This window comes from Capra hircus (genome assembly GCF_001704415.2).
Source record: "Capra hircus breed San Clemente chromosome X unlocalized genomic scaffold, ASM170441v1, whole genome shotgun sequence".
Classification (NCBI taxonomy): Eukaryota; Metazoa; Chordata; class Mammalia; order Artiodactyla; family Bovidae; genus Capra; species Capra hircus.
Window position 1 is genome coordinate 51,272,526 of NW_017189516.1, and position 25,121 is coordinate 51,297,646.

A 25,121-nucleotide genomic window follows, 5' to 3' on the forward strand; every position below is an offset into this window, starting at 1 on the left:
AATTCACATAACCTATTCACACTGGGCTTAGATAGTGTGAGCCAATTATAAAAATATAGGCTATTGCTCATCAAAACATAAAGGAAAAGGGAGTGATTCTGCATCTCTAATACTCTTCCTTCCCCCAGACTTCAGCTGGCTGCGATGAGTAACCTGGAGAAGTCTGAGGAGTGCTGGAGGCTATAGGTTCTATCGGGATGTCCAGGACTGAAGGGGGCTTAAGGAGCTGCAGAGAGCCGTGGAAGAACTAGGCCTGAGGGGTCATGTAGACTCTGTGATTAAGGGGACACTTTGTCTCAGAGCATGTGAGTGGTCTTGGTTGGGGGGGAGGGATCTGGATCTTACAGGAAAGGTAGGAGAACTTTCACATCTCTGAAACTAAAAGAATACTAACACTTCATTTAGAGACACCTAGGAACACAAGAGACTTCCTCTCACACTCTTGATGCAGGAGCAGAAAGTGTTGTTGTGCCTCCAACTATGGAGAAGCTTAGCCTAGCTTAAGTAGAAAATTTAAAATGGAAATAATCTCATATTTAAGAGGATCCAGTAACAACAGAGAGACAGACCAATCAGACCTACTAAAGTACCATCCCCTAATTAAATAATAGTGCTGGAGGAGACAGAGGCCAACTTTTTAAAAAATGAGAGTACCGTGAAACAAAGAACAGAAAGTCAGTAATTCTTGGCATTAAAAATATGCTATTGAAATTTAAAATATCAATAGACTGGTGATAACTAAAAGATAGAATGGTTGAAAAATACATTGCTGACCTGAAAGAGCAAGCAGATGAAAAATCTCTCACAAAGAGCAAAAAGCAAAACGCTGGAAATCATGAGGAGTAAGAGATTAGAGCTCAGAGTAAAGAGAACTAATATGCCAACAATAAGCATGCGAGAATCAGGAAAAAGGAACAGATGGAGAAGAGGCAATAATTACATAACTAAGAGAGGGAATTTTCTACAGTTTAAAATGAGACTTCACCCTGAAGTTTGAAAGAGCTCATGACTTCTGTGTTCAGTGAACCTGCACTGATTGCTTGTTATGCACCAGACATAATTTTAGGTGTTAGAAACATAGAAGTAAACAATACAAAGTCCCTGCATTCAAAGAGTTTGCATTTAAAGAACCACATGCCCCACAGAGGAACACACTCAAGAAGATATTTTAACCAAATAAGAGCAGTAACAATAAAAAGTCCTTAAACCTGGGAAGGGCTAAGAGAAAAGATTACAGATGTGAACAATGAACCTTGCAATACATAATTAAATATAAATCAACAGCAATAATGTAAAAATTGTGTTCTCTGAAACAGCTAACAGAAAAACCTAAATGAACTTTTTGGCCAACCCAATCCAAAACAAGGATTCAAGAAATAGAAGAGATGTACTATGAAGGAAATCTAATAATGGTCAAGAACTAAAAATCTGGCATGAGCCAAAACTAAGGATTTGTAGGGGATGCGAAGGGAGAAAAGTAAAATTCTCTACAAATCTCATCTGAATGGGGAATGTACATGGAAAGTGTGAAAACAAATAAATTTATCTTACTGGAGGAGAGAGAGGATAATGAAGACAGAATAAAGTTATAGCTATTTGAGAAGTATACACACATACATCATTTATTAGAAATGTCAGGAATGGGAAGATAACAACTAATGAATAGGAAAGCATGGTAAAAATGCCAAAGAAAACAATAATTTAAAAAACTTCACCAAAACAGCAAAAAGAAAGACTACTTTATTTTTTTTTCCTTTAAAGTTTGGTAATTTTATTAGAATGTACTTTAGATAGTAGTTCTTAGTTTAAATTGTCAAGTACATGTGTGCTGTTTTGGCAAAACCAATACAGTATTATAAAGTAAAAAAAAAAAAACAAAGAAAACTTCCTTGAATTACAGAAAGACTACTTTAAAGCACAAAACTCCAAGTATGTATAGTTTGTGAGAAATATACATGAAAAAAAAAGGGGAGACTGAAAGCAAGGTAAATGCAACAAAGAAAAGGTAAAAAGGAAAATATTAATATTTGACAAAGTGGAATTTAATATTCAAAGTGCTAAAAATTATCATGAAGCAACATTATATCATAATAATGGGCACTTTATGAAGAAGGTTCAACTTATAAACTTGTATTCAATAAACAAAAGAATAAGTTTTTGCTTCATATGTTTACTATAAATGCAAAAAGAAAATTTTTAAAAACAGAGTAAATTATTCAAACCTAATTATTGGTTTAAAATAATGTCCACAAATTATTTGATACTCCCTTTAAAAGGTGAAGCCTAACACCACTCCCTGAATGTGGGCTGGACTTAGTGATTTGCTTCTAAGGAAGGAATAAGAAACAAAAGCAGGAGTGCTGATGTGCAACCGTGGAGATTAAGTCATAAAGGAGACTGCAGCCTCCTATCTGCTCTCTCGGCTCACTCACTCTGGAAAAAGCGACTGCTCTGTCATAAGAACACTCAGGTACCCTGTGGAGAGGACCATGTGGCTGTTCTGTCAACAGCCAGCAAGGGGCTAACTGAAAAGCTGTGTCCGCAGCCATATGAGTCAACAATCTTGGAAGTGGGTCCACCAGGTCCAGTCAACCTTACAAATGACTGCAGCCCTGGTCAACAGCTTGATTGCCAGCTCCTGAGAGACCTTCAGGCAGAACCACCCAGCTAAGCTGTACTCAGATTTCTGAACCACAGAAACTGTGAGATACTAAACATTTGCAGTTTTAAGCCAGTAAGTACTGGGGTAATTCGTTATACAGAAATATATATATAATACACATATTTTAAAAGATACAAATGGAAAAAATTGAATGTACAGTTTCCCTTGAACACTGAGGGTTTGAGCTGCAAGGGTTCACTTAAACACAAATTTTTAGTGTAGTAAATACTACACGACTGCATGGTCCATTGTTGGTTGAATCTTTGGATAAAGAGGAACTGCTGATGAGGAGGGCCAACAATCAGTTATACATGGATTAACTCTTGTTCAAGGATCAACTGTATAACTAATGAACTTAATAGATAGAAATACAAAGAACTCTACATCCTATGAATAGCGGGTACAATTAATTTTTCATTTGTCCATGGAGGTTTGATGAAAATTTATCATATACTTGATTTCAAAGAAATCCTTAACAAATTCAAAATAATAAACATTTCATAGGACACATTCTCATATCATAATCCAATAAAACCTAAGCAAACAATATGATACAAAAAATTCTAGCTTTTTGAATTAAGGTCCTTGGAAATTAAATATTATAGTCTTCATAACCATTGGATTAAAGAGGAAATTAACAGCAATATTATAAATTTGATAGAAGACTCAGTAACAACTAAAGTAAGAAAAACTGTGTAGTCTTAAATGCCTTCATTATTAAAGAAGATGCATATGAAAGACTATATTCACCTTAACACATTAGAAAAATAAAATCAATTAGATAAAGATAAAAGCTGAAATTAATGAACTGGAAAACAAAAAAATGAAAGCTATATGATCCAAAGAGTGATTCTTTGAAAGAACTAATAAAATTGATGATAAAACTCATCATAAGCCTGATTAAGGATAAGTAAAAAAAGATAACAAAAAAACATTTAAGATTAAAGATTAGAAAAAAGACAAAGATATAGAGAAGTAAGTTTTAACATATATATAAAAAGAGAATATAGTATTGGACTCTGTGGCAATATACTTTGACAATCTAGAGAAATGGAAGATTTTCTTGAAAATTAGAAGCTACTAAAACCGATTCTAGTAAAGATACTATAACTGATCCTAAAACTGGAATGGGTGTATTTAACTCAGATGATCATTACATCTACTACTGTGGGCAAGAATCCCTTAGAAGAAACGGTGTAGCCCTCAGACTCAAAAAGAGAGTCTGAAACGCAGTTCAGTTCAGTTGCTCAGTCGTGTCCAACTCTTTGCGACCCCATGAATCGCAGCACGCCAGGCCTGCCTGTCCATCACCAACTCTCAGAGTTCACTCAGACTTACATCCATCGAGTCAGTGATGCCATCCAGTCATCTCATCCTCTGTCGTCCCCTTCTCCTCCTGCCCCCAATCCCTCCCAGCATCAGAGTCTTTTCCAATGAGTCAGCTCTTCGCATGTGGTGGCCAAAGTACTGGAGTTTCAGCTTTAGCATCATTCCTTCCAAAGAAATCCCAGGGCTGATCTCCTTCAGAATGGATTGGTTGGATCTCCTTGCAGTCCAAGGGACTCTCAAGAGTCTTCTCCAACACCACAGTTCAAAGGCATCAATTCTTCAGTGCTCAGCCTTCTTCACAGTCCAAATCTCACATCCATACATGACCACAGGAAAAACCATAGCCTTGACTAGGCAGACCTTAGTTGGCAAAGTAATGTCTCTGCTTTTGAATATGCTATCTAGGTTGGTCATAACTTTTCTTCCAAGGAGTAAGCATCTTTTAATTTCATGGCTGCAATCACCATTTGCAGTGATTTTGGAGCCCCCCAAAATTGTGTTTGACACTATTTCCCCATCTATCTCCCATGAAGTGATGGGACCGATGCCATGATCTTCGTTTTCTGAATGTTGAGCTTTAAGCCAACTTTTTCCCTCTCCTCTTTCACTTTCATCAAGAGGCTTTTTAGTTCCTCTTCGCTTTCTGCCATAAGGGTGGTGTCATCTGCTTATCTGAGGTTATTGTTATTTCTCCCGGCCATCTTGATTCCAGTTTGTGTTTCTTCCAGTCCTGAAATGCAGTACTTGGATGCAATCTCAAAAACGACAATGATCTCTGTTCGTTTCCAAGGCAAACCATTTACTATCATAGTAATCCCAGTAATCCAAGTCTATGTTCTAACCAGTAATGCTGAAGAAGCTCAAGTTGAACAGTTCTATGAAGACCCATAAGACCTTCTAGAACTAACACCCAAAAAACATGTCCTCTTAATTATATGGGACTGGAAGGCAAAAGGAGGAAGTCAAGAGATACCTGGAGTAACAGGCAAATTTGGCCTTGGAGTACAAAACGAAGCAGGGCAAAGGCTAACAGAGTTTTGTCAAGAAAATGCACTGGTCATAGCAAACACCCTCTTCCAACAACACAAGAGAAGACTCTACACATGGACATCACCAGATGGTCAACACTGAAATCAGATTGATTATATTCCTTGCAGCCAAAGATGGAGAAGCTCTATACAGTCAGCAAAAACAAGACCAGGAGCTGACTGTGGCTCAGATCATGAACTCCTTATTGCCAAATGCAGACTTAAATTGAAGAAAGTAGGGAAAACCACTAGACCATTCAGGTATGACCTAAATCAAATCCCTTATGATTATACAGTGGAAGTGACAAATAGATTCAAGGGATTAGATCTGATAGACAGAGTGCCTGAAGAACTATGGAGGAGGTTTGTGACATTGTACAGAAGGCAGAGATCAAGACCACCGCCAAGAAAAAGAAATGCAAAAAGGCAAAATGGTTGCCTGAAGCGATCTTAAAAAAAGCTCAGAAAAGAAGAGAAGCTAAAGGCAAAGGAGAAAAGGAAAGATATACCCATTTGAATGCAGAGTTCCAAAGAATAGCAAGGAGAGATAAGAAAGTCTTCCTCAGTAATCAACGCAAAGAAATATGTGAAAACAATAAAATGGGAAAGACTAGAGATCTCTTCAGAAAATTAGAGATACCAACGAAAATTTCATGCAAAGATGAGCACAATAAAGGACAGAAATAGTATGGACCTAACAGAAGCAGAAGATATTAAGAAGAGGTGGCAAGAATACACAGAAGAACTATACAAAAAAGATCTTTATGACCCAGATAACCACGATGGTGTGATCACTCACCTAGAGCCAGACATCCTGGAATGTGAAGTCAAGTGGGCCTTAGAGAACATCACTACGAACAAAGCTGGTGGAGGTGATGGAATTCCAGTTGAGCTATTTCAAATCCTGAAAGATGATGCTGTGAAAGTGCTGCACTCAATATGCCAGCAAATGTGGAAAACTCAGCAGTAGCCACAGGACTGGAAAAGGTCAGTTTTCATTTCAATCCCATTTGAAAGGCAATGCCAAAGAATGCTCAAACTACCACACAATTGCACTCATCTCACATGCTAGTAAAGTAATGCTCAAAATTCTCCAAGCCAGGCTTCAACAGTACATGAACCATGAACTTCCAGATGTTCCATCTGGATTTAGAAAAGGTAGAGGAACCAGAGATCAAATTGCCAACATCTGCTGGACCATCAAAAAAGCAAGAGAGTTCCAGAAAAACATTAACTTTTGCTTTATTGACTATGCCAAAGCCTCTGACTGTGTGGATCACAACAAACTGTGGAAAATTCTTAAAGAGATGGGAATATCAGACCACCTGATCTGCCTCCTGAGAAATCTGTATGCAGGTCAAGAAGTAACCATTAGAACTGGACATGGAACAACAGACTGGTTTCAAATCAGGAAAGGAGTACGTCAAGGCTGCATATTGTCACCCTGCTTATTTAACTTATATGCGGAATACATCATGCAAAATGCTGAGCTGGATGAAGCACAAGCTGGAATTAAGACTGCCAGGAGAAATATCAATAACCTCAGATATGCAGATGGCACGACCCTTATGGCAGAAAGCGAGGAAGAACTAAAGAGCCTCTTGGTGAAAGTGAAAGAGGAGAGTGAAAAAGTTGGCTTAAAACTCAACATTCAGAAAACTAAGATGATGGCATCTGGTCAAATAACTTCATGGAAAGTAAATGGGGAAACAATGGAAACAGTAAGAGACTTTATTTTGGAGGGCTCCAAAATCACTGCAGATGGTGACCGCAGCCATGAAATTAAAAGACACTTACTACTTGGAAGAAAAGCTATGATCAACCTAGACAGCATATTAAAAAGCAGAGGCATTACTTTACCAACAAAGGTCCATCTAGTCAAAGCTATGGACTATAAAGAAGGCTGAGCACCGAAGAATTGATGCTTTTGAACTGTGGTGTTGGAGAAGACTCTTGAGAGTCTCTTGGACTGCAAGGAGATCCAACCAGTCCATTCTGAAGGAGATCAGTCTTGAATATTCATTGGAAGGACTGATGCTGAAGCTGAAACTCAATACTCTGGCCACCTGATGTGATAAACCAACTCATTTGAAAAGACCCTGATGCTGGGAAAGATTGAGAGCAGGAGGAGAAGGGGACAACAGAGTGTGAGATGGTTGTATGGCATCACTGACACAATGGACATGAGTTTGAGTAGGCTCCAGGAGTTGGTGATGGACAGGGAGGCCTGGCGTGCTGCGATTCATGGGGTCACAAAGAGTCGGACATGACCGAGTGACTGAACTGAACATATATGTTTCCATGCTACTCTCTCAATTGGTCCCAGCCTTTCCTTCTCCAGCTGTAGAAAGGAACACATTTGAGTCAGTTCTAATGAGGCGGATGAACCTAGATCCTATTATACAGAGTGAAGTAAGTCAGAAAAAGAAAAACAAATATTGTGTATTAACGCATATATATGGCATCTAGAAAGATGCTACTGATGAATCTACTTGCAGGACAGCAATGCAGATGGAGACATAGAGAACAGACTTGCATGTGGCTTTAGAGCAGAGCTCTCTTTCCATTTTCAAAAGCAAGTAGTTTTTTTTTTAAGCAAATAGTTTTGGGGTTCCTTCAACCAATGATTCCCATCCTTGGCTGCATATTAGAATCACATGACGATTCCTAGGTGTCCATCAGCATCTCTGGGAGTGGAACTCAGTAGGTTTTTTTTTCCCCCCTATTTCCTTGGGTGATTACAATGTATAGCCAAGTTTGAGCACAAGGGATTTAAGTTCTAAACCACAGAAAAAGATGTAAATCTCTCCAATTTATCTCATATCAGTATAACCTTAGTATAAAAATTTGAGAAAAACAGCAGCCAAAATTTGAACAAAGATGTAAACTATTTTTCACTGGGATGACCAATCTTCTGGTAGTAGAATTCATCTCCAGTTAAATCAACTTTGTTTATGGGTATTTCACCTCTTCTATGAGCCATGAATAGTGAATTTCTTTAGTCAAACCTAATTTTAAGCCCCAAATAATAATGATCAGCTAAGCCATACACCTTACATAGCACACTTGACACCCAATAAGCTTTAACCTTTTCAAAAAAATCACATGTCTTCAAAAGAATAAGATTTGTGATAATGAAGCCCATTCAGTAGAAAATGTCACTGACTCTGAAAGTGATTCTAAAAGGAGTCCTAAATATACACTGAACTTCTGTTAAGTGTTGAGCCTCTGAAGGCAAAGGCAAGACTTATTTGGGTGTATAAGATCTGTACTGTTATGGGGAGGGCAGTGGGAGGGGGGCTCATGTTTGGGAAAGCATGTACACCCGTGGTGGATTCATGTCAATGTATGGCAAAACCAATACAGTATTGTAAAGTAAAATAAAGTAAAAATAAAAATTTAATTAAAAAAAAGAAAAAAGATCTGCACTGTTGGTCCAAGACTAGTTATATTACTTTACACAGTCTGAGTTCAAATACATTTTAGTCTTAGAATAATAAGAGAACTGGAAAACAGATAAAAAGATGATCTAAGTCTTCTGGGACATGGGTCTCTAGGATATTTAGACTCTGGTTACTGAGGCTTCTCTGGATTTCTTTCAAAAGAGGACTCACTGCTGCTGAGTGAACCCATCCTTCACTCAGTTCCAGTAAAGCAAACTCTCTGGCTTATTCCACAGTTGCTACACAACAAACCAACTATGTTATGGTAATACAGTTGACAAATATAGAAAACCCAGGGTTAACTACGACTCTGCACAGCATCAGATGACCTTCAGGGGGAAAGGTAGCAGACCACAAAACTAAGCTGAGTAGAGATTAAGAGTCTTATTTCCCTCTGATATATTTTACATAAGACATCTAGAAGTAACTGCAATTTTTTTGGACATTTTCCCAAAGCACATCAAATAACGTCTGGACCCCAACTCCACATTACTTTAATTTTTATTTTGTTTGCAAACTCTATTTAAGAGATCTGTTCTGATTGTAACATACTGTCTTAATTTTAAAGGGTAAAGAATTGACTGCTGTGGCAGTAGGAAGCATATCAGCAACAGAGAAAAAAGAAAATATTTAATGACCTTCACAGCTGGCAAATTTGGGTCATAAGGGGTGGGATGGAGGATGGTGGGGAAGAGAGAAAGAAAAGGCTGTGTGGCTCCCACGGACAACATCAGTATGACACCCACAGGGTTGAGAAGTAATTAGCTTCTCTCTGTCCATGTGCACCTCTCTTTCAACTGCAGGAGGTCTCCAAAGACAGCATCAATTTAACAAACTAACTTGCCAATACTTAGTCTAAAATTTCCAGCTTTCTATTCAATGAGGAAAAATGTCTTGTAATTTTAGCAAGGCTAAAGTTCTGAATGAAGAATTCCAAATTGGTCACTTCAATTCAGCAAGAGTGGCTGATTAAAATTAACCTTTTCAGGAAATAAAGTCTAAAAATAGGACCTAACTAACGCCAGTGGAAACAGTGACAGATTTTATTTTCTTAGGCTCCAAAATCACTATGGATGGTGACTGCAGCCATGAAATTAAAAGACGCTTACCCCTTGGAAGAAAAGCTACGACAAATCTAGACAGCATATTAAAAAAAAGAGACATCACTTTGCCAACAAAGGTCGGTATAGTCAAAGCTATGGTTTTTCCAGTAGTCATGTACGGATGTGAGAGCTGGATCATAAAGAAGGCTGAATGACAAAGAATTGATGCTTTCGAATTGTGGTGCTGGAGAAGACTCTTGAGAGTCCCCTGGACTGCAAGAAGATCAAACCAGTCAATCCTAAAGGAGATCAGCACTGAATATTCATTAGAAGGATATATACTGAAGCTCCAATACTATGGTCACCTGACATGAAAAGCTGACTCACTGCTAAAGACTTTGATGCTAGGAAAGATTGAGGGCAGGAGGAGAAGGGGGTGACAGAAGATGAGATGGTTGGATGGCATCACTGACTCAATGGAGATGAGTTTGAGCAAACTCCGGGAGTTAGTGAAGGACAAGGAAGCCTGGCGTGCTGCAGTCCACGGGGTTGCAAAGAGTCAGACACAACTTAGTGACTGAACAACAACTAATGCCATGAAAATGTGTTCACTTGATGATATCCAAAGCCATATAAAGTTGAGATACTCTTTTAGTAAAGGTGTGTCATGGTTAATCATATGGCACTCAAAGGAATTCCTTACAAACCTAGATAGGATTGTGAGCTGAAACTGTCTAGCTTAGTCTTAAGGTGCTAAATGATACAATTTGTAAGGATAACCAAATATTAAAGAAACTAAAAATGTCAAAACAAAAATGATCACTTGTACAAATTCCATCATTTATTCCAGCACACCACAAAAAGGGTGTGGGATTAATCTTTTCTGATTCTTCAAAACTTTCCTTCATAATCAGGCACTTTCTAAATTACTAAAATTCTTTGAAGGGATTGTCTTAATGTTACCTCATCCAGAAAGTCTCCCACGACTTAGGTGCCCTTCCAATATGCTCCCTTGGAACCTTGCATACCCCAGTTATAACATGTCCTACCCTGAACTATCTTGTCTTTTTATTGGTTGACCTTCTCCACTAAACTGTGATGCCTTAGGGGCCAAAAGCTGTATCTTAGTCACACTGTATCACCAACATAGCAGAGTATGTCATTTATAATGGATATTTAATAAACATATGTGAAATGAATGAAATTTATACTTATCTTTGTATCTTCCCACAGTTTTTACACAGGGCTTTGAACACTGTAGGGACTAGATAAAAGTTTACTGAATGAATAAATTAGTGGACAGATGCACTTCTGCACATGATCAGTTGTAACAAATAGAAGTTTTAAACTGAACCAGTCATTTGGATGAAAAGAGTAACATGGCAAGGCATCTCAGGGACCCTACATTGTAACTCTCCCTCTCAGGCTATGCCCTGGGTTGGCCTTGGACCAGCCCCAGCCCTGAAGCCTACTCACTCTATCCTACAAAAAGGAAATGATGAGGGAGAAACTGTCTAGCAAAACACCAACTGAAAGATGAATTACAATTATGCCTTAATTCAAAGCCTGAGTTTTTCCTGGTTTCTCTTTTAGGTTGATGGAAAGAAAAAAGTTAGAGCACAGTATAAGCTTTGGCCACTTACAGCTTAAAAAATCTCCCACAGGATACAGTTTCCAAACTATTCCCTAAAATTCAAGTTCAACTAGAACTTAAATAAAATAAACCAATTTTAATTAATTAATACTAAAGTACTTTTAATAAATTAAATAATAAGTTAAATAAGGATGAGTTAAAGCCTGGTCACTAGCTGCTTCTAGAAAGAAGAGAGTGAGCCCATGGCTTACACTGAGGTGCCTTAATCCTGTGTGCGCCCATGAATGAACCAGAGGAGAGCGTCACATGCAGGTATTACCTATCACTGGGATTTAACACATTGCTGATGCACTGAGTAACAAGAACCAGTCACCATCACAGCAACTACCTTTTCCTGAAGCAATCAAGTGACTGCTGTGGTCACAGTGAGCACTTGAGGAATCCCCGTGCAGGCAAGCTCTGTATCTGATGCCACGAGAGAAACCCACCACTCTCCACCCCTCTCCTCATTTTTAAGGTGTTCTTCCTTTCCTCATCTCCTTTCCTGGCCTATTACTCTTCCCTCACCTAACCTTTCTTTTTTTCATGCTCTCTCATCTTCTTGTACCTAAGAACCAACAACACTCCTCATATTGCAGCACTGCTGAAACGAATTTTCCAGATCAATGAAGTTTATTCCTTTAAAATCTAAAATACGTTTTTAAATTACTTAACCATTCTGGCTAAGAGTTCTGAAAATGGGCCATTTGGTCTCTTTACTTCTTAACAGAGTGTACACCATAGAACCTCAAACTTTCTTGACCATGCAGGTTCATCAATCTAAGCATCCCCTCAGGCACACCCCCTCAGAAGAGCTCAGGACGGAGCTCTCCCTGACACACACAACCCCGTAACACTTAATCTTACTGCTTCATTTCTACCTCATTTTGATAGTTTTAGATCTCCTCGTACTGTCAGAAAGAATTTTACTTTTCATCGTTCTCATTCTATCTCACTTTTTCTTTCCCCTCTCACTCCCTAATCTGTGGCAGCGTGGGTAACCCGACAGGCAAACTTACAGGAATAATGCGTCAGATAAGGTTTTACAGATATATGGTCATTGGGCATTGAGTAAGGGCCTAGGGCTTGTCCTGTGAGCAAAGTTCATTGGATTTCTGACAGTGATTTCAAGAGTTCAGAGACCCTTTTTACTTAATTCTGGACTTGGGACCGTAGACGAGAGTTTGTTCTTTGAACGGGTGGATATCACTGTCCTTTGTATTCAGGTAGAAACGTACCCAGAACAATTTCTGTTCATGGTTTTAGACCCCACTCTACTTGTACATAGAGAAGGCAATGGCACCCCACTCCAGTACTCTTGCCTGGAAAATCCCATGGACGGAGGAGCCTGGCAGGCTACAGTCCATGGGGTCGCTAAGAGTCGGATACGACTGAGCGACTTCACTTTCACTTTCATGCATTGGAGAAGGAAATGGCAACCCATTCCAGTGTTCTTGCCTGGAGAATCCCAGGGATGGGGGAGCCTAGAGGGCTGCCGTCTCTGGGGTCACACAGAGGTGGACATGACTAAAGCGACTTAGCAGCAGCAGCAGCTACTTGTGCAATCTACCACCATTACTCATTTAAACTTTGAATAAAAAGTAAGACAGAAAAGGCAAATTGCTGACTGTCATAAGTTGCAGATCATCGTACAGCATAGCTTCCTGAGATGTGTCTGTGTCCTGCCCATTCCTCCCTTGGCCTCTAACTTAGCACACTCCTTACCCACAAGCTAAGTGTCTCACCATCCTCGCAAGGCCACCAGGTCACTCTCCCTTCTCAGACACCATTAATTGCATCATCTTTTCAGTTCTTAAGATGGAAGCCTGCTGTCATCACTGGCTCTTCCCTTTGCTGTCTTTTTTAAACCAGGCAATTTCAAGATTCTGGTGCATGCAGTTTATTCCATGTCCAAGGTACATTTTATGTGCTCCTCACGCAAGTCTGTTAAAATTCTAACTCATGGCTCTACTTTCCAAACATCTTCTTTCCAAACATCCCTCTCACCTCCCTCTACTCAAATCTATCCCAAATAAGAGAGCTTTACTCTTTCATCACTGGGCTCTCAATTCCCACTTCCTGAACACCATCATTGGTTAACTCTCAAAATATTTCTTGTTTTCATATGAATGCTATAATTTCACCTTAAGTCCTTTTTATAGTACTTCTTACCACCCACCTCCTCCTGTTCAGTCTTTACATTAGAACTTTCCAGTTTTATATATTCCATTTAGTTTTGCCAATGGAATTAAAGAAACATCCTCTTCTCGTGTCTGTCTACTCCAGTGTCCCTTCCCTGATCACACCTTAGTATCTTCAACTATCTCTTGAGAAATTTTCTTTTCTAATTGCCTAGGAAGTCACTTTTCCCATTTAATTTACTCAACTATTTTCCCTTTTCTGTATTTCTCCCAAACCTCCAGAGAAATAATTATCAGATTTTCTGCTGTGGTTATTACCCACATACCTTCACCTCTCCTCCATCCTCAGATTATAATTGTCAAAAATAACAAGACTGCACTTCTGAACATTTATATGGTGCTATGTGTAGATTTAAACAAATCCCATTCCTCAAACTGTGTAAATGAACTCCCTTCTGCCTTGAACTCATTCAGTAAGACATCCCTCTGGAAATCTGGGCCTCCCTTAGGGACAGCACTGGACTCCTGACTCCTGCAGGCCTCTGGAAGCAAAGGACCCATTCCTCCCCAGGATGGAGACCTCGGGGTCAGGAGCTGGAGAGGGTTCACCTGCTCCATAGGTCCACCAACAGACCAACACTTTGCCAGCCTTGGATAAAAGCCTCTCATCCTTCTAGGCTCTGACTAAACTTCCTCTCCTGCTTTTCTCTCTCACGCCTGTGGCCAACTCACTCACCACACCTGCTCTTCACGTGCTTGATCTCCTCATCTCCAATATTCTCTTTCACTCACTTCAACCACCGACATTCTGGACTCCACCGTGGACCCACTCATCTCCTAGGACTACACTCCTTGCAACTTCTCAACCATCCTACTTCCTGGGTCTTCACCCCAGTAAGCCTGCTCCCTGATAAATATATATACACACACGGGCTTCCCAGGTGGCACAGTGGCAAAGAATCTGCCTGCCAATGCAGGAAACGCAAGAGACTCAGGTTCGATCCCTGGGTCAGGAAGATCCCCTGGAGTAGGAAATGGCAACCCACTCCAGTATTCTTGCTTGGAAAATTCCTTGGACAGAGAAGCCTGGCTAGCTACAGTTCATGGGGTCGCAAAGAGTCAGACATGACTGAGTGACTGAATACACACACATATATACACACACACGCATATACATAAACATATATATATATATGTGTGTCACTTCCCTGTACACCTGAAAACAATATTGTAAACCAACTATATTTCAATAATATTAAAAAAATATATTGCAGCCAAAAAAGGAATTAAGGGTCATGGAGGTTATGTGGCTTACTCAAGCTCTCACAGTCCCCAAAGAGTAAAACTGATTTCTCATTATAACAATGAGAATATATTTTCTTTCAGGCCATTTGAGATACCTATACTGTGGCCAATTATTCGACATGCTATCTTGTGGGGAAGACGTTCTGATCAAAAAGAAAGACGAAGGGGGTGCAACTCTAAAGGTAGAAGTTACCTCAGGATCAATTTTCTGTATCTAATCATCCCATAAGCAAATATTTAAGTTGCAATGCTAGCTCAGAGAGAGAAATGAATTCAGTCAAAGAGATGCACAGAAACTCCATGCCAGCCAAGCTGCTTTGTGCCCTCTGTGCACGTTTCCACAAACAACACTCAAACGAAAAGGAGTCATAGCATTGCAAGAGCAGCTGAGCCCAGCAATGGTGAATCAGGGTGGAGAAGAGAGCAGTCTGGAACTTTCTATGGGGGACTCCTTTCATGCACAATTAGTGGACACTGGAGGAGAAGACTGCTGTGGCCTGCTCACTTCTGAACAAAATAACAATAAAATTAAAAAACTGCTCCCTTCTCCATCCCGTGTCATCTACACATTTACAAAGTAATAAAGAACATAAATACCATCAGGCACAAATCCTAATGGATCTACAGATAATAATAATATTAAATAGAGACTCAAATCTTTAATTCTTTTTGTGGAAAAAAAACAACAACAAAACTTTCAACTTCTTGAATAAAAAATATCCCATTACATCTGTATTTGTACATATCCCTAATAAAACAAATACTGTTATCTGCTGTAGTCCTGCCTTCCCCCAACAAAAATGTAAATAAATATTTAGCAAAACAATAATTTACCTTATAGAAGATCAGAAAAAGGTCATCTAGCTTCCCATGCAAATCACCTGAAAATGAAATGAAAAAAATAAGTATTCAGGAGGAAACAAGAAAATGCCCTTTGTACAAAAGAATTTAAAACCTGAAATACTGCTGATTATGCCAAGCATTCTCAGGACATTGGGTTGTTATCCTATGATGATATTAATTCAACAGATGGTTTGTTTCCATAGCACCCTGTGGAAACTTCATCCCTTTTCCTATTGGGGGAAGCATCCAATGTCATGATTTCCTATTCATTCCTGCCATTTATGCTGTGCTTAGCTCACTCCATGCGAAGTACCAAACTAAGGGTTTACATGAACTATCTTGTTCAATCCTAAAACCACTAACCACTAGTCAAGTATGGATGTGAGAACTGGACTACAAAGAAAGCTGAGCACCAAAGAATTGATGCTTTTGAACTGTGGTGTTGGAGAAGACTCTTGAGAGTCCCGTGGACTGCAAGGAGATCAAGCCAGTCAATCCTAAAAGAAATCAGCCCTGAATATTCATTGGAAGGACTGATGTTGAAGCTGAAACTCCAATACTTTGGCCACCTGATGCAAAGAACCAACTCATTGGAAAAGACCCTGATGCTGGGAAAGATTGAAGGTGAGAGGAGAAGGGGACGACAAAGGATGAGATGGTTGGATGGCATCACTGACTCGATGGACATGAGTTTGAGTAAGTTCTGGGAGATGGTGAAGGACAGGGAAGCCTGGCCTGCTGCAGTCCATGGGGTTGCAAAGAGTCGGACACGACTGAGTGACTGAACTGAACTGATAACCACTCTATGAGATGGGTATTGTTTTCACCATATTCATTTTATAAATGAGGCTCAGAGTAGTTAAGTAGCTTACAAAGTTGCCTAGCTACCAAGTAGCAGAGCTGGAATTCAAACTCAACTTTATCTCACTTCAAAACTGTACTGTACTCTACTGCCTACACTAGGAGAATCTCTAGGAGAACAGCAATATTACTTATCATTAAACCCCTAAAAGCCTCCTATAGTACCTGCTGCATTGTAGGCATTCAATAATTAAGTTCAATTGCTAAATGCACAGCTTTTTAAAGCCATGGTTTCAAGAATATGCAGTAGAACCTGAAACTTAAAAATTGTGAGTAGATATTTGACATTCTCTTAATGAGACTATTAGCAAAAATAAAAATGAAGGCATTGCTTTATAAAACTCAAGAAATCATGTAAATATATGAAGTCATTATTTAAAAACAAAAGCAAATATGTGAATATTCAAAAGCCCTATTTGGATAACTATTTCTAGGTAAATATTTTTCTTTCATAAGCTCTGATCATAAATTTTTATTCCTTATATCCAACTTTATTACCAAATGTAATTTAATTTAGGAATACTTTTCCCCAGTTTGTTTAAAAATGCTACAAACAAAATTAACCAAACATATACAAGAGGTGAGTCTAATTATTATGGGAGTAACAAAATTAAAATACAACATCACCAGCACTTATTTATAAAATGACTACAATATTAATATTAAGCAAGGAGATCAAACCAGTCAATCTTAAAGGAAATCAATCCTGAATATTCATTGGAAGGACTGATGCTAAAGCTGAATCCTTTGGCCACCTGATGCAAAGAGCTGACCCACTGGAAAAGACTCTGATGCTGGGAGAGATTGAGAGTGGGAGAAGGGGACGACAGAGAATGGGATGGTTGGATGGCATCACCGACTAAATGGACTTGAGTTTGACCAAGCTCCGGGAGTTGGTGATGGACAGGAAGTCCTGGCATGCTGCAATCCATGGGGTCACAGAGTTGGACATGACTAAGCAACTGAACTCAACTCATTTACACATTGTCTAGGGCTGCTTTTGAGCTACTAGGGTAGAGCCGAGTAGTTGGCCACACAGACCATATGGTTTACAAAGCCAAAATGTTTATCATCCTGTTCCTTAGAGAAAAGCTTGTCAAGCCCTCATCTAGAATATCCCTCGTGGTTAAAGTCACCCACGTTAAAGATCTTGGCCAAAATGTACTCATATGGCCAAAAGTAGGCACTTCATATGGGCTACTGTAGAAGAAAGTTCTGGAGAGCTGTTTTTGACACCTTGATACTGTTTCTTTCTGGGTAACCTAGAAAAGGACCCACCACTTTGAGCTTCAGTCTTCTCATCAGCAAAGTGAGGATAATACAAACTTCTCCACCCACCTCAGGGGGACATGGGGAGATGATGGATGCCAAGGTGCTCCACAGACCATGAAGAGCTACAGGAATGTCCAGAGGGGTTGCTGCTGCTGTTCTTCATGTTCAGTACTATGTGCTGTTGCCACTGGATCCTACAGAGACCCTGGAACTTTTCCGTGATCAGCAAGGCAAGGATAGCACTGGTCACTGGGACATTTACCAGTCAGCAAAAGCCATTTCTGGAGCTTTCAGCAGTATGGAAATCAAGAGATTCACTGGCTTCATTGTAACTTTAGGAGCTTTCAAAATTGTGTCAAATAGAAAAATGTAGTTTGGAAAACATGTGACTTTTAAATTGTTTCCAGTTTCACATTAGAAGCTTCCAATAGCTCCTATTTAAGGAGAGCAGCCTTAAAATAGGACTGCAGAGATGAGCGGTTCTTAGTTCAGGGCAGATCCCAAGGATCCCAGTATCCCAGGTCTCTGGGAGATAGTGAGGGACAGAGAAGCCTGACGTGCTGCAGTCCATGGCGTCACAAAGAGTCGGACATGACTTAGCGACTGAACAAGAAGAATATTGAGAGCGTATTAATACTACTGCATACTTAAATCTCATTGCTCTTACTCCAAATCTAAGGAAATAAAAATGGAAGAACTTTACCTATCAGTTAAATATATATTTTTAATTATTTTGTTTTCCTGATTCTCTTCAGGATGACTTGTCTTTCAAAGCTTTGGGTAGTCAGAAATGTTGTAGCTAGCAAGCTAATAAATGAATTGGTTTCAACATATTAATAGTTGAGGTTATAAAGATATAACCATCTTCTAGTTGGACAGCAAAAGATAACACTCAATATATCATGTAAAAGCCACAGAAAGATATTTTCACTGCATATAAAAATATAAGTACATACATGGTTAACTTTCATAATATAAATGTAGACTAGAACACCTCTACTTCATGCCCATTAAGAACCATGCAGCATGTTTAGATGTGCATGTAAAAAACTGCATCTGGAAATTAAAATAATGGTAAAGGTTCATCATAATTTCTCTCTCTTTCCTAATACTGTCTTAAACAGAGGATGGTTTTGAAAATGTGGCCCCGATTTTAAATGATGGCCAAATTTTTCTAGGTTCAACGGGGCTATTAAAGACAATTTAATGAAAATTCCTATGCTATGGAAATGTATGAGCCTGGCTTTTCCTTCTACCAATGGTGCTATGTGGGAAAAAATCTGGAAATATTAATAAATGCCCAAGATGTATCTTTTAAAAAATGCAACTGTCCAATCAATCCATTCCCTAATCTCTGTCTGGTGATGGAAAATGAAACACCAGTCAGAGTGGTGCATAATGGACTGGGATAGCAGATATGGGACTGGCTCTAACCTGGGATGCAAAAGATCTGAAATTCTGACTCTGCCACTAACCAGCTGAGTGAGCTGGGGAGGAGAGAAGGGGAAAGTTATTACATAGAAATGTATGGAAGGCAATACCATTTCTGGGTCTCAATTTTATCCTTAAGAACAAGGGATAGATCAGCTGACCTCTGTAAGAACCATTCAGTCCTTACATTTTGTGATTCTAGAATTTACATGCCCTCTAATTAACTCATGTCTTCTTCTAAATCCTTCTATGCAAAGACAAGTCCCCAATGGCAACTGGAGGTGTACTAGAAACATACAGGAGCAGATCACAGTCTCTGTTTGGCTTATTATATTACACTTTGAGAGCAAATCTTGCCCTGGCTCCACAGGCTTCATTGGTTCGCCTGGCTTCCTGAGCCTCATAACTCCAAATTCTTTATCTGCATGGAAAGTAAAAGCCAATGAGGTCTTGAATAAAAGGTCCCCACTGCTGAGATGCATCATCTGGTAGGCAGAGATGTGGTAGCCTGATCAGGTTGAAACTGAACCATTAAGGACTCTTCAAAAGCCTGAGTCCGGGCATGACATGGAGTGTATACTGCTACATCAAGTCTCTGTCACCACTATCAGATGCTAGAAATGGAAATGGTTGAATTAGATTGTCAAATCCATTCTACCTGCCAGAGTAAAAGAAACATGGGCTAAAAATTGATTTGGAAAATAACAATCACTGTGTTGTAACCTAAAGGCTTAATTAGAAGTTAAGAGAATTGCTGTTCCTTCCATAAACTCCATTCTCAGACAGTTGCAAGCATGCTGAGCACCAACTGTGATGAATTTCAATGTGTACTGCTTCCTGAAGCAATATCCTGCCAGGCTGGCCTATATGATAACAAAATCTCAGCTCCTGTTATTTAGAAGAACAAGGAAAAGATTTCTGGGACATTCTCACTCCTCTAAAAGCTGCAGAGACCAGATGAAAAATATCAAACAGCAGCCAAGGGAAGAGAAGAGTTTAATCTCCACCCTGCCTTGGGCTTTTCCCTTCCCAGCAGAAGTGGCATGCAGAGGCCTATCTAGAAAAAGCAACATGGAACAAAGATAATGATAGCTAGATGGAGAGCAAAGAACGCTTATTCCACCCATGGGTAGTTTTCTGTACTAAAATGCTGCCTGCCTTTATAAAAAGCTAAGAGTTCTTTAATTTCTCACATAATTAATTCCTGCCAGCTGGTATGCAAAACAAAGACAAGATGGGGAACAGTATTATCATGATAGATAACTCTATATTAACACTTTTCCCTTAATACAGTCCAATTTACACAGTTTTCAAGTTAGGCCAATGATGTAGAACCAAGAGGCTCCTAAATATTAATCTGGCAACTCGGCCCTGAAACTTACCACAAATTGTTATCTCTTTGGATGGAGATGTGTTTGTATGAGTAAAATTCGGCATTTGCTGCAGGACTTTCTTGGTTTCAAACAGCACCTCTAAGACATAATAAGCATGAAGTATCTGTGAGGATGAAGAGGAAATAGATATAATGAAGTAGGAAGAAAGGCATGAGTGCGTAGAAAGCAATGTATTTATCCTGGCACAGTATCTGGCACATAATAAGCCCTCACTAGAGATTTGTACGGAGAAGGCAATGGCACCCCACTCCAGTACTCTTGCCGGGCAAATCCCATGGATGGAAGAGCCTGGTGGGCTGCAGTCCATGGGGTTGCTAGGAGTCGGACACAACTGAGCAACTTCACTTTCACTTTTCACTTTCATGCATTGGAGAAGGAAATGGCAACCCACTCCAGTGCTCTTGCTTGGAGAATCCCAGGGACGGGGGAGCCTGGTGGGCTGCCGTCTCTGGGGTCGCACAGAGTCGGACACGACTGAAGCGACTTAGCAGCAGCAGCAGCAGAGATTTGTAAGCTGAATGAACGAAAGGTTCCTAGCATGTCTATAGTCTCATGTTCTTAATTGACATCACCCATTCACAAAACATTTCTGATGATTCTTGGTCCTTAGAACCCAAGAGAGGTAGGGAAAAAAGGAGACTCCCCTGGCCTAATAAATTAGCAGGCAAAAACATAAATAAAAAATAAAAGAAAAGGAGAGAGAAGGAGAAAGAAAGAGAGGGAGAGAAAGATTGGACAAGAGGGGCTTCTTTGCATTTCTGTGCAGCTTTGCATTTCTGTGCAGCTCGGGCTGGGAGCTAGGTGCGGGTGCTGGGTTAGGAGATCTCACAAGGCAGCCAGAAAAGCCTCAAGGGACTCCTGAGCTAGGTGTCCCTGCTGTGGCTCAGTATTCCGTACACAGATGTGAGGGTACAGGCCAGCAAGCACATTTATATACAAGTCTAAGTGTAAAACATACTGCAAAGTCAAGTAAACAATTCCAATTATCTCCTGTAATGACTATTCATTCCTTGGCCTCCTCCAGTTAGTGTTGATGACAGCATTGTTTTGGACAGATTTACTGGGTTTTCTCCTCCAGGCTTTTTGTTTTTTTGTTATATCATTCTCTTTTTTAATTATAAAATATTCCAAATACATAATCCAAAAAATGATGTAGCTGATACAAACTTAGGTTTTTCCAGTGGTCATGTATGGATGTGAGAGTTGGACTGTGAAGAAAGCTGAGCGCCAAAGAATTGATGCCTTTGAACTGTGGTGTTGGAGAAGACTCTTGAGAGTCCCTTGGACTGAAAGGAGATCAAACCAGCCCATTCTGAAGGAGATCAGCCCTGGGTGTTCTTTGGAAGGACTGATGCTAAAGCTGAAATCCCAATACTTTGGCCACCTGATGTGAAGAGTTGACTCATTGGAAAAGACTCTGATGCTGGGAGGGATTAGGGGCAGGAGAAGAAGGGGACAACAGAGGATGAGATGGCTGGATGGCATCACCGACTTGATGGACATGAGTTTGAGTGAACTCCGGGAGCTAGTGATGGACAGGGAGGCCTGGCATGCTGCAATTCATGGGGTCACAAAGAGTCGGACACGATTGAGTGATTGAACTGAACTGAATACCACTTTATGGTCAGAAATGTTTGTACCTGTATTGTCCAATGCAGTAGAAACTGGTCACATGGGGCTACTGACCACTTGAAATGGGGCTAGCCAAAACTAAGACATAATATAAGCCCAAAATACACACTGTATTTTAAAGATTTAGTATAAAAAAAGTAAAATATCTCATTAAAAACTTTTAATATGATTACATACTAAAATGATAATTTTACATGTTGGAATAAATAAAACACATTATTAAAATTAACTTCACTTTTTTCTTTTCGCTTTTATAATATTGACTACTGGTGGTTTAGTTGCTAAGTCGTGTCTGACTTGCAACCCCATGGACTGTAGCCCACCAGGCTCCTCTGTCCATGGGATTCTCCAGGCAAGAATACTGGAGTGGGTTGCCATTTCCTTCTCCAGGGGATCTTCCCGACCCAGGTATCGAACCTGGGTCTCCTGCATTGCAGTCAGATTCTTTACCTATTGAGCTATGAGGGAAGCCTAATATTGACTACTGCTGCTGCTGCTAAGTCACTACAGTCGTATCCGACTCTGTAGGACCCCATAAACGGCAGCCCACCAGGCTCCCCCGGCCCTGGGATTCTCCAGGCCAGAACACTGGAGTGGGTTGCCATTTCCTTCTCCAATGCGTGAGTGAAAGTGAAAGTGAAGTCGCTCAGTCGTGTCCCACCCTCAGCGACCCCATGGACTGCAGCCTTCCAGGCTTCTCCGTCCATGGGATCTTCCAGGCAGGAGTACTGGAGTGGGGTGCCACTGCCTTCTCCGAATATTGACTACTAGAAGATTTTAAATATGTATGTGGATCAAATTATATTTCTATTGGACAGCACTGACTGGTTTAGATTATCGGAGGCTAAGAGAGGTTGTTTTCTACATACTGTTCAGATAATGCTTTAGGTGAGCTTCCTAGATGGCTCAGTGGTAAAGAATCCGCCTGCTAAGCAGGAGATGCGGGGTTTGATTCCTGGGTTGGAAAGATCCCCTGGAGGAGGGCATGGCAATCCACTCCAGTATTCTTGCCTGGAGAATCCCACTGACAGAGGAGCCTGGCAGGCTACAGTATATGGGGTCACAAAGAGCTGGACAAAACTTAGGGACTAAATAACAACAACAATGCTTTGGGTATCAGATTTAGGACAGATGGAACCCTTTGGAACAATCCTATCTCATGGTGTCCTGAAGTTTCCAATTAAAATAATGAAATTATTTTCTAATCAAAAATATTTAAGTTTGGAGAATTTTCATGATCAAATAATTAAAAAACAACAACAACAGGAAGCATGATCTGAAGCAACGTGAGAATCAGGAAGAAAGAGAAGGGACCCTGGATGTTGATTAGTAGGGAGCAAGCCCTATTTCCTGTCTTCCCAAACCTAATGGATTGATAAGGATTCCCCCCACAATAGCATTTTAAATCTATTCAATGCCTTTTAAATCTATTCAATTTGACAGGGTGAGTCAAATTTTGAATGTAACCCTTCCTTTAGCCACATTTTAAAGGAACAGGCAAAACACTTTGATAAAATGATTTACTGATATATGAATTGGCATTTATTTAATTTACTGATTCCTAAAACTGGCTTCAGTGTTACCTTAGCTTGCCACTGTAGACTTTTTGGACCATTTTTAGCATTAATAAGAGTAATTGCTGCCTGGAAAGGCAGTTGTTGTTTTAAGTTAAATTAACAAATATTCACTGAGGATATATTGCAACAACAGAAAATTTCTATTATGAAAATAGTTTTTCTGGGTCCTTTTTCAATTGTCTAAAATCACATTGGTTATATTAGTCCCTACAGAGCCAGTGTACTTCTCTTTCAATTGCATTTTAATTGTGTTTACAATTGCAGTATTAAATACTACTCAAAAGAGTTAACTCATGTTGGTTTATATGCTTATAAATATATTCAGATTAAGTGGCAACTTAAATAAAATATTCACATTCTTTTTAAGGCACTGAGAGAGGAAAACAGTACTTTAAAGGATTTTCTTTCTTAAAAAGTAACTAGGGAATTCCCTGGCTGCCCAGTGGTTAGGACTCCACGCTTTCATTGCTGAGGGTGTGAATTCACCCTCTCAAGCTGCACAGCATGGCCAAAAAAAAAAGCAACTAGTATTTAAAGAAAAAGAAAAGTTCTTTGTAAAGTTGAAATACAAATTTAAACAGCAAAAAGAAGCATAACACTGAAAAGCAATTCTCCTTTTTTGCCAGACATCAGTCCCCTTTCCCTATCCCAAGAAACAGCCACTGTTTGGAGTATCTTTCCAAAAAATATTCTGTGTACTTGCCAGCCTATAAAAATCAATATAATTACATACGAATATGTAAACATATATATAAGCACATAATTCCTTAAATAACATGTGGTATATTCACACAAAGGAAAATTATTCAACCAAAAATAGGAATGAGGTACTGATGCATGCTACAGTATGAATGAACCTTGAAAACATTATGCCAAGGAGAAGCCACCAGGCACAAAACGCTACACATGAATCCATTTATATAAATGTCCAGATTAGGCAAATCTGTAGAGACAGAAAGTAAACTGGTAGTTGACAGGGGCTAGGGAGAAGGGAGAATGGGAAGTGACTGCTTAATGGATACCAGGCTTTGTTTTGAGGATGATAGAAATGTTCCGGAATTAGAAAATGGTGATGGTTGTACAACACTGGGAATATACTAAAAACCAATGCATCATACACTTCATTTAAATTGGTTTAAAAAAATCAATTTTATGTTATGTGACTTTTATCTTAATTTTTTAAAACCTATATATATATATAATGTTTATTAATTTTGTTTAACAAAAGGGAACACACTGTACACTATGTTGAATCTTTTCGTCTTTCCTTAACAACACAATCTTTTCATTTTCATAAAATCAAAACTGTCTTTTCAGAGCTCCTTGGATTTTGTCTTATCTTTTATATCCTTGAGCATATTAAGCATACTTACTTTAAAGTCTGAGTCTGATAATGCCATTCTCTAAAAACTCTATAGGTTTGTTTGCACTGTTTGTGGTTTGCCTGTTTTCTTGCGTGAATCTTGCATCTTCCTATGCCTGGTTAACACTTGTATTAAGTTCTGGATATTGTATATGAAAACTTGA

At 39.4% G+C, this 25,121-nt stretch overlaps 1 protein-coding gene across 6 annotated transcripts in view; it reads right to left on the reverse strand.

Moving 5' to 3' along the window:
* The window catches only part of PPEF1 (protein phosphatase with EF-hand domain 1), a 147,335-nt gene that overhangs the window by 37,979 nt on the left and 84,235 nt on the right, over window positions 1–25,121 (reverse strand). For all 6 annotated transcript variants that reach the window (XM_018044018.1, XM_018044019.1, XM_018044017.1 and 3 more), the window contains 2 exons: window positions 20,374–20,488; window positions 15,419–15,465 (listed from right to left, as the gene is read on the reverse strand). In XM_018044018.1, coding sequence (XP_017899507.1) covers window positions 15,419–15,465; window positions 20,374–20,488 — 162 coding nt within the window. The remainder of the gene's footprint in view (window positions 1–15,418; window positions 15,466–20,373; window positions 20,489–25,121) is intronic.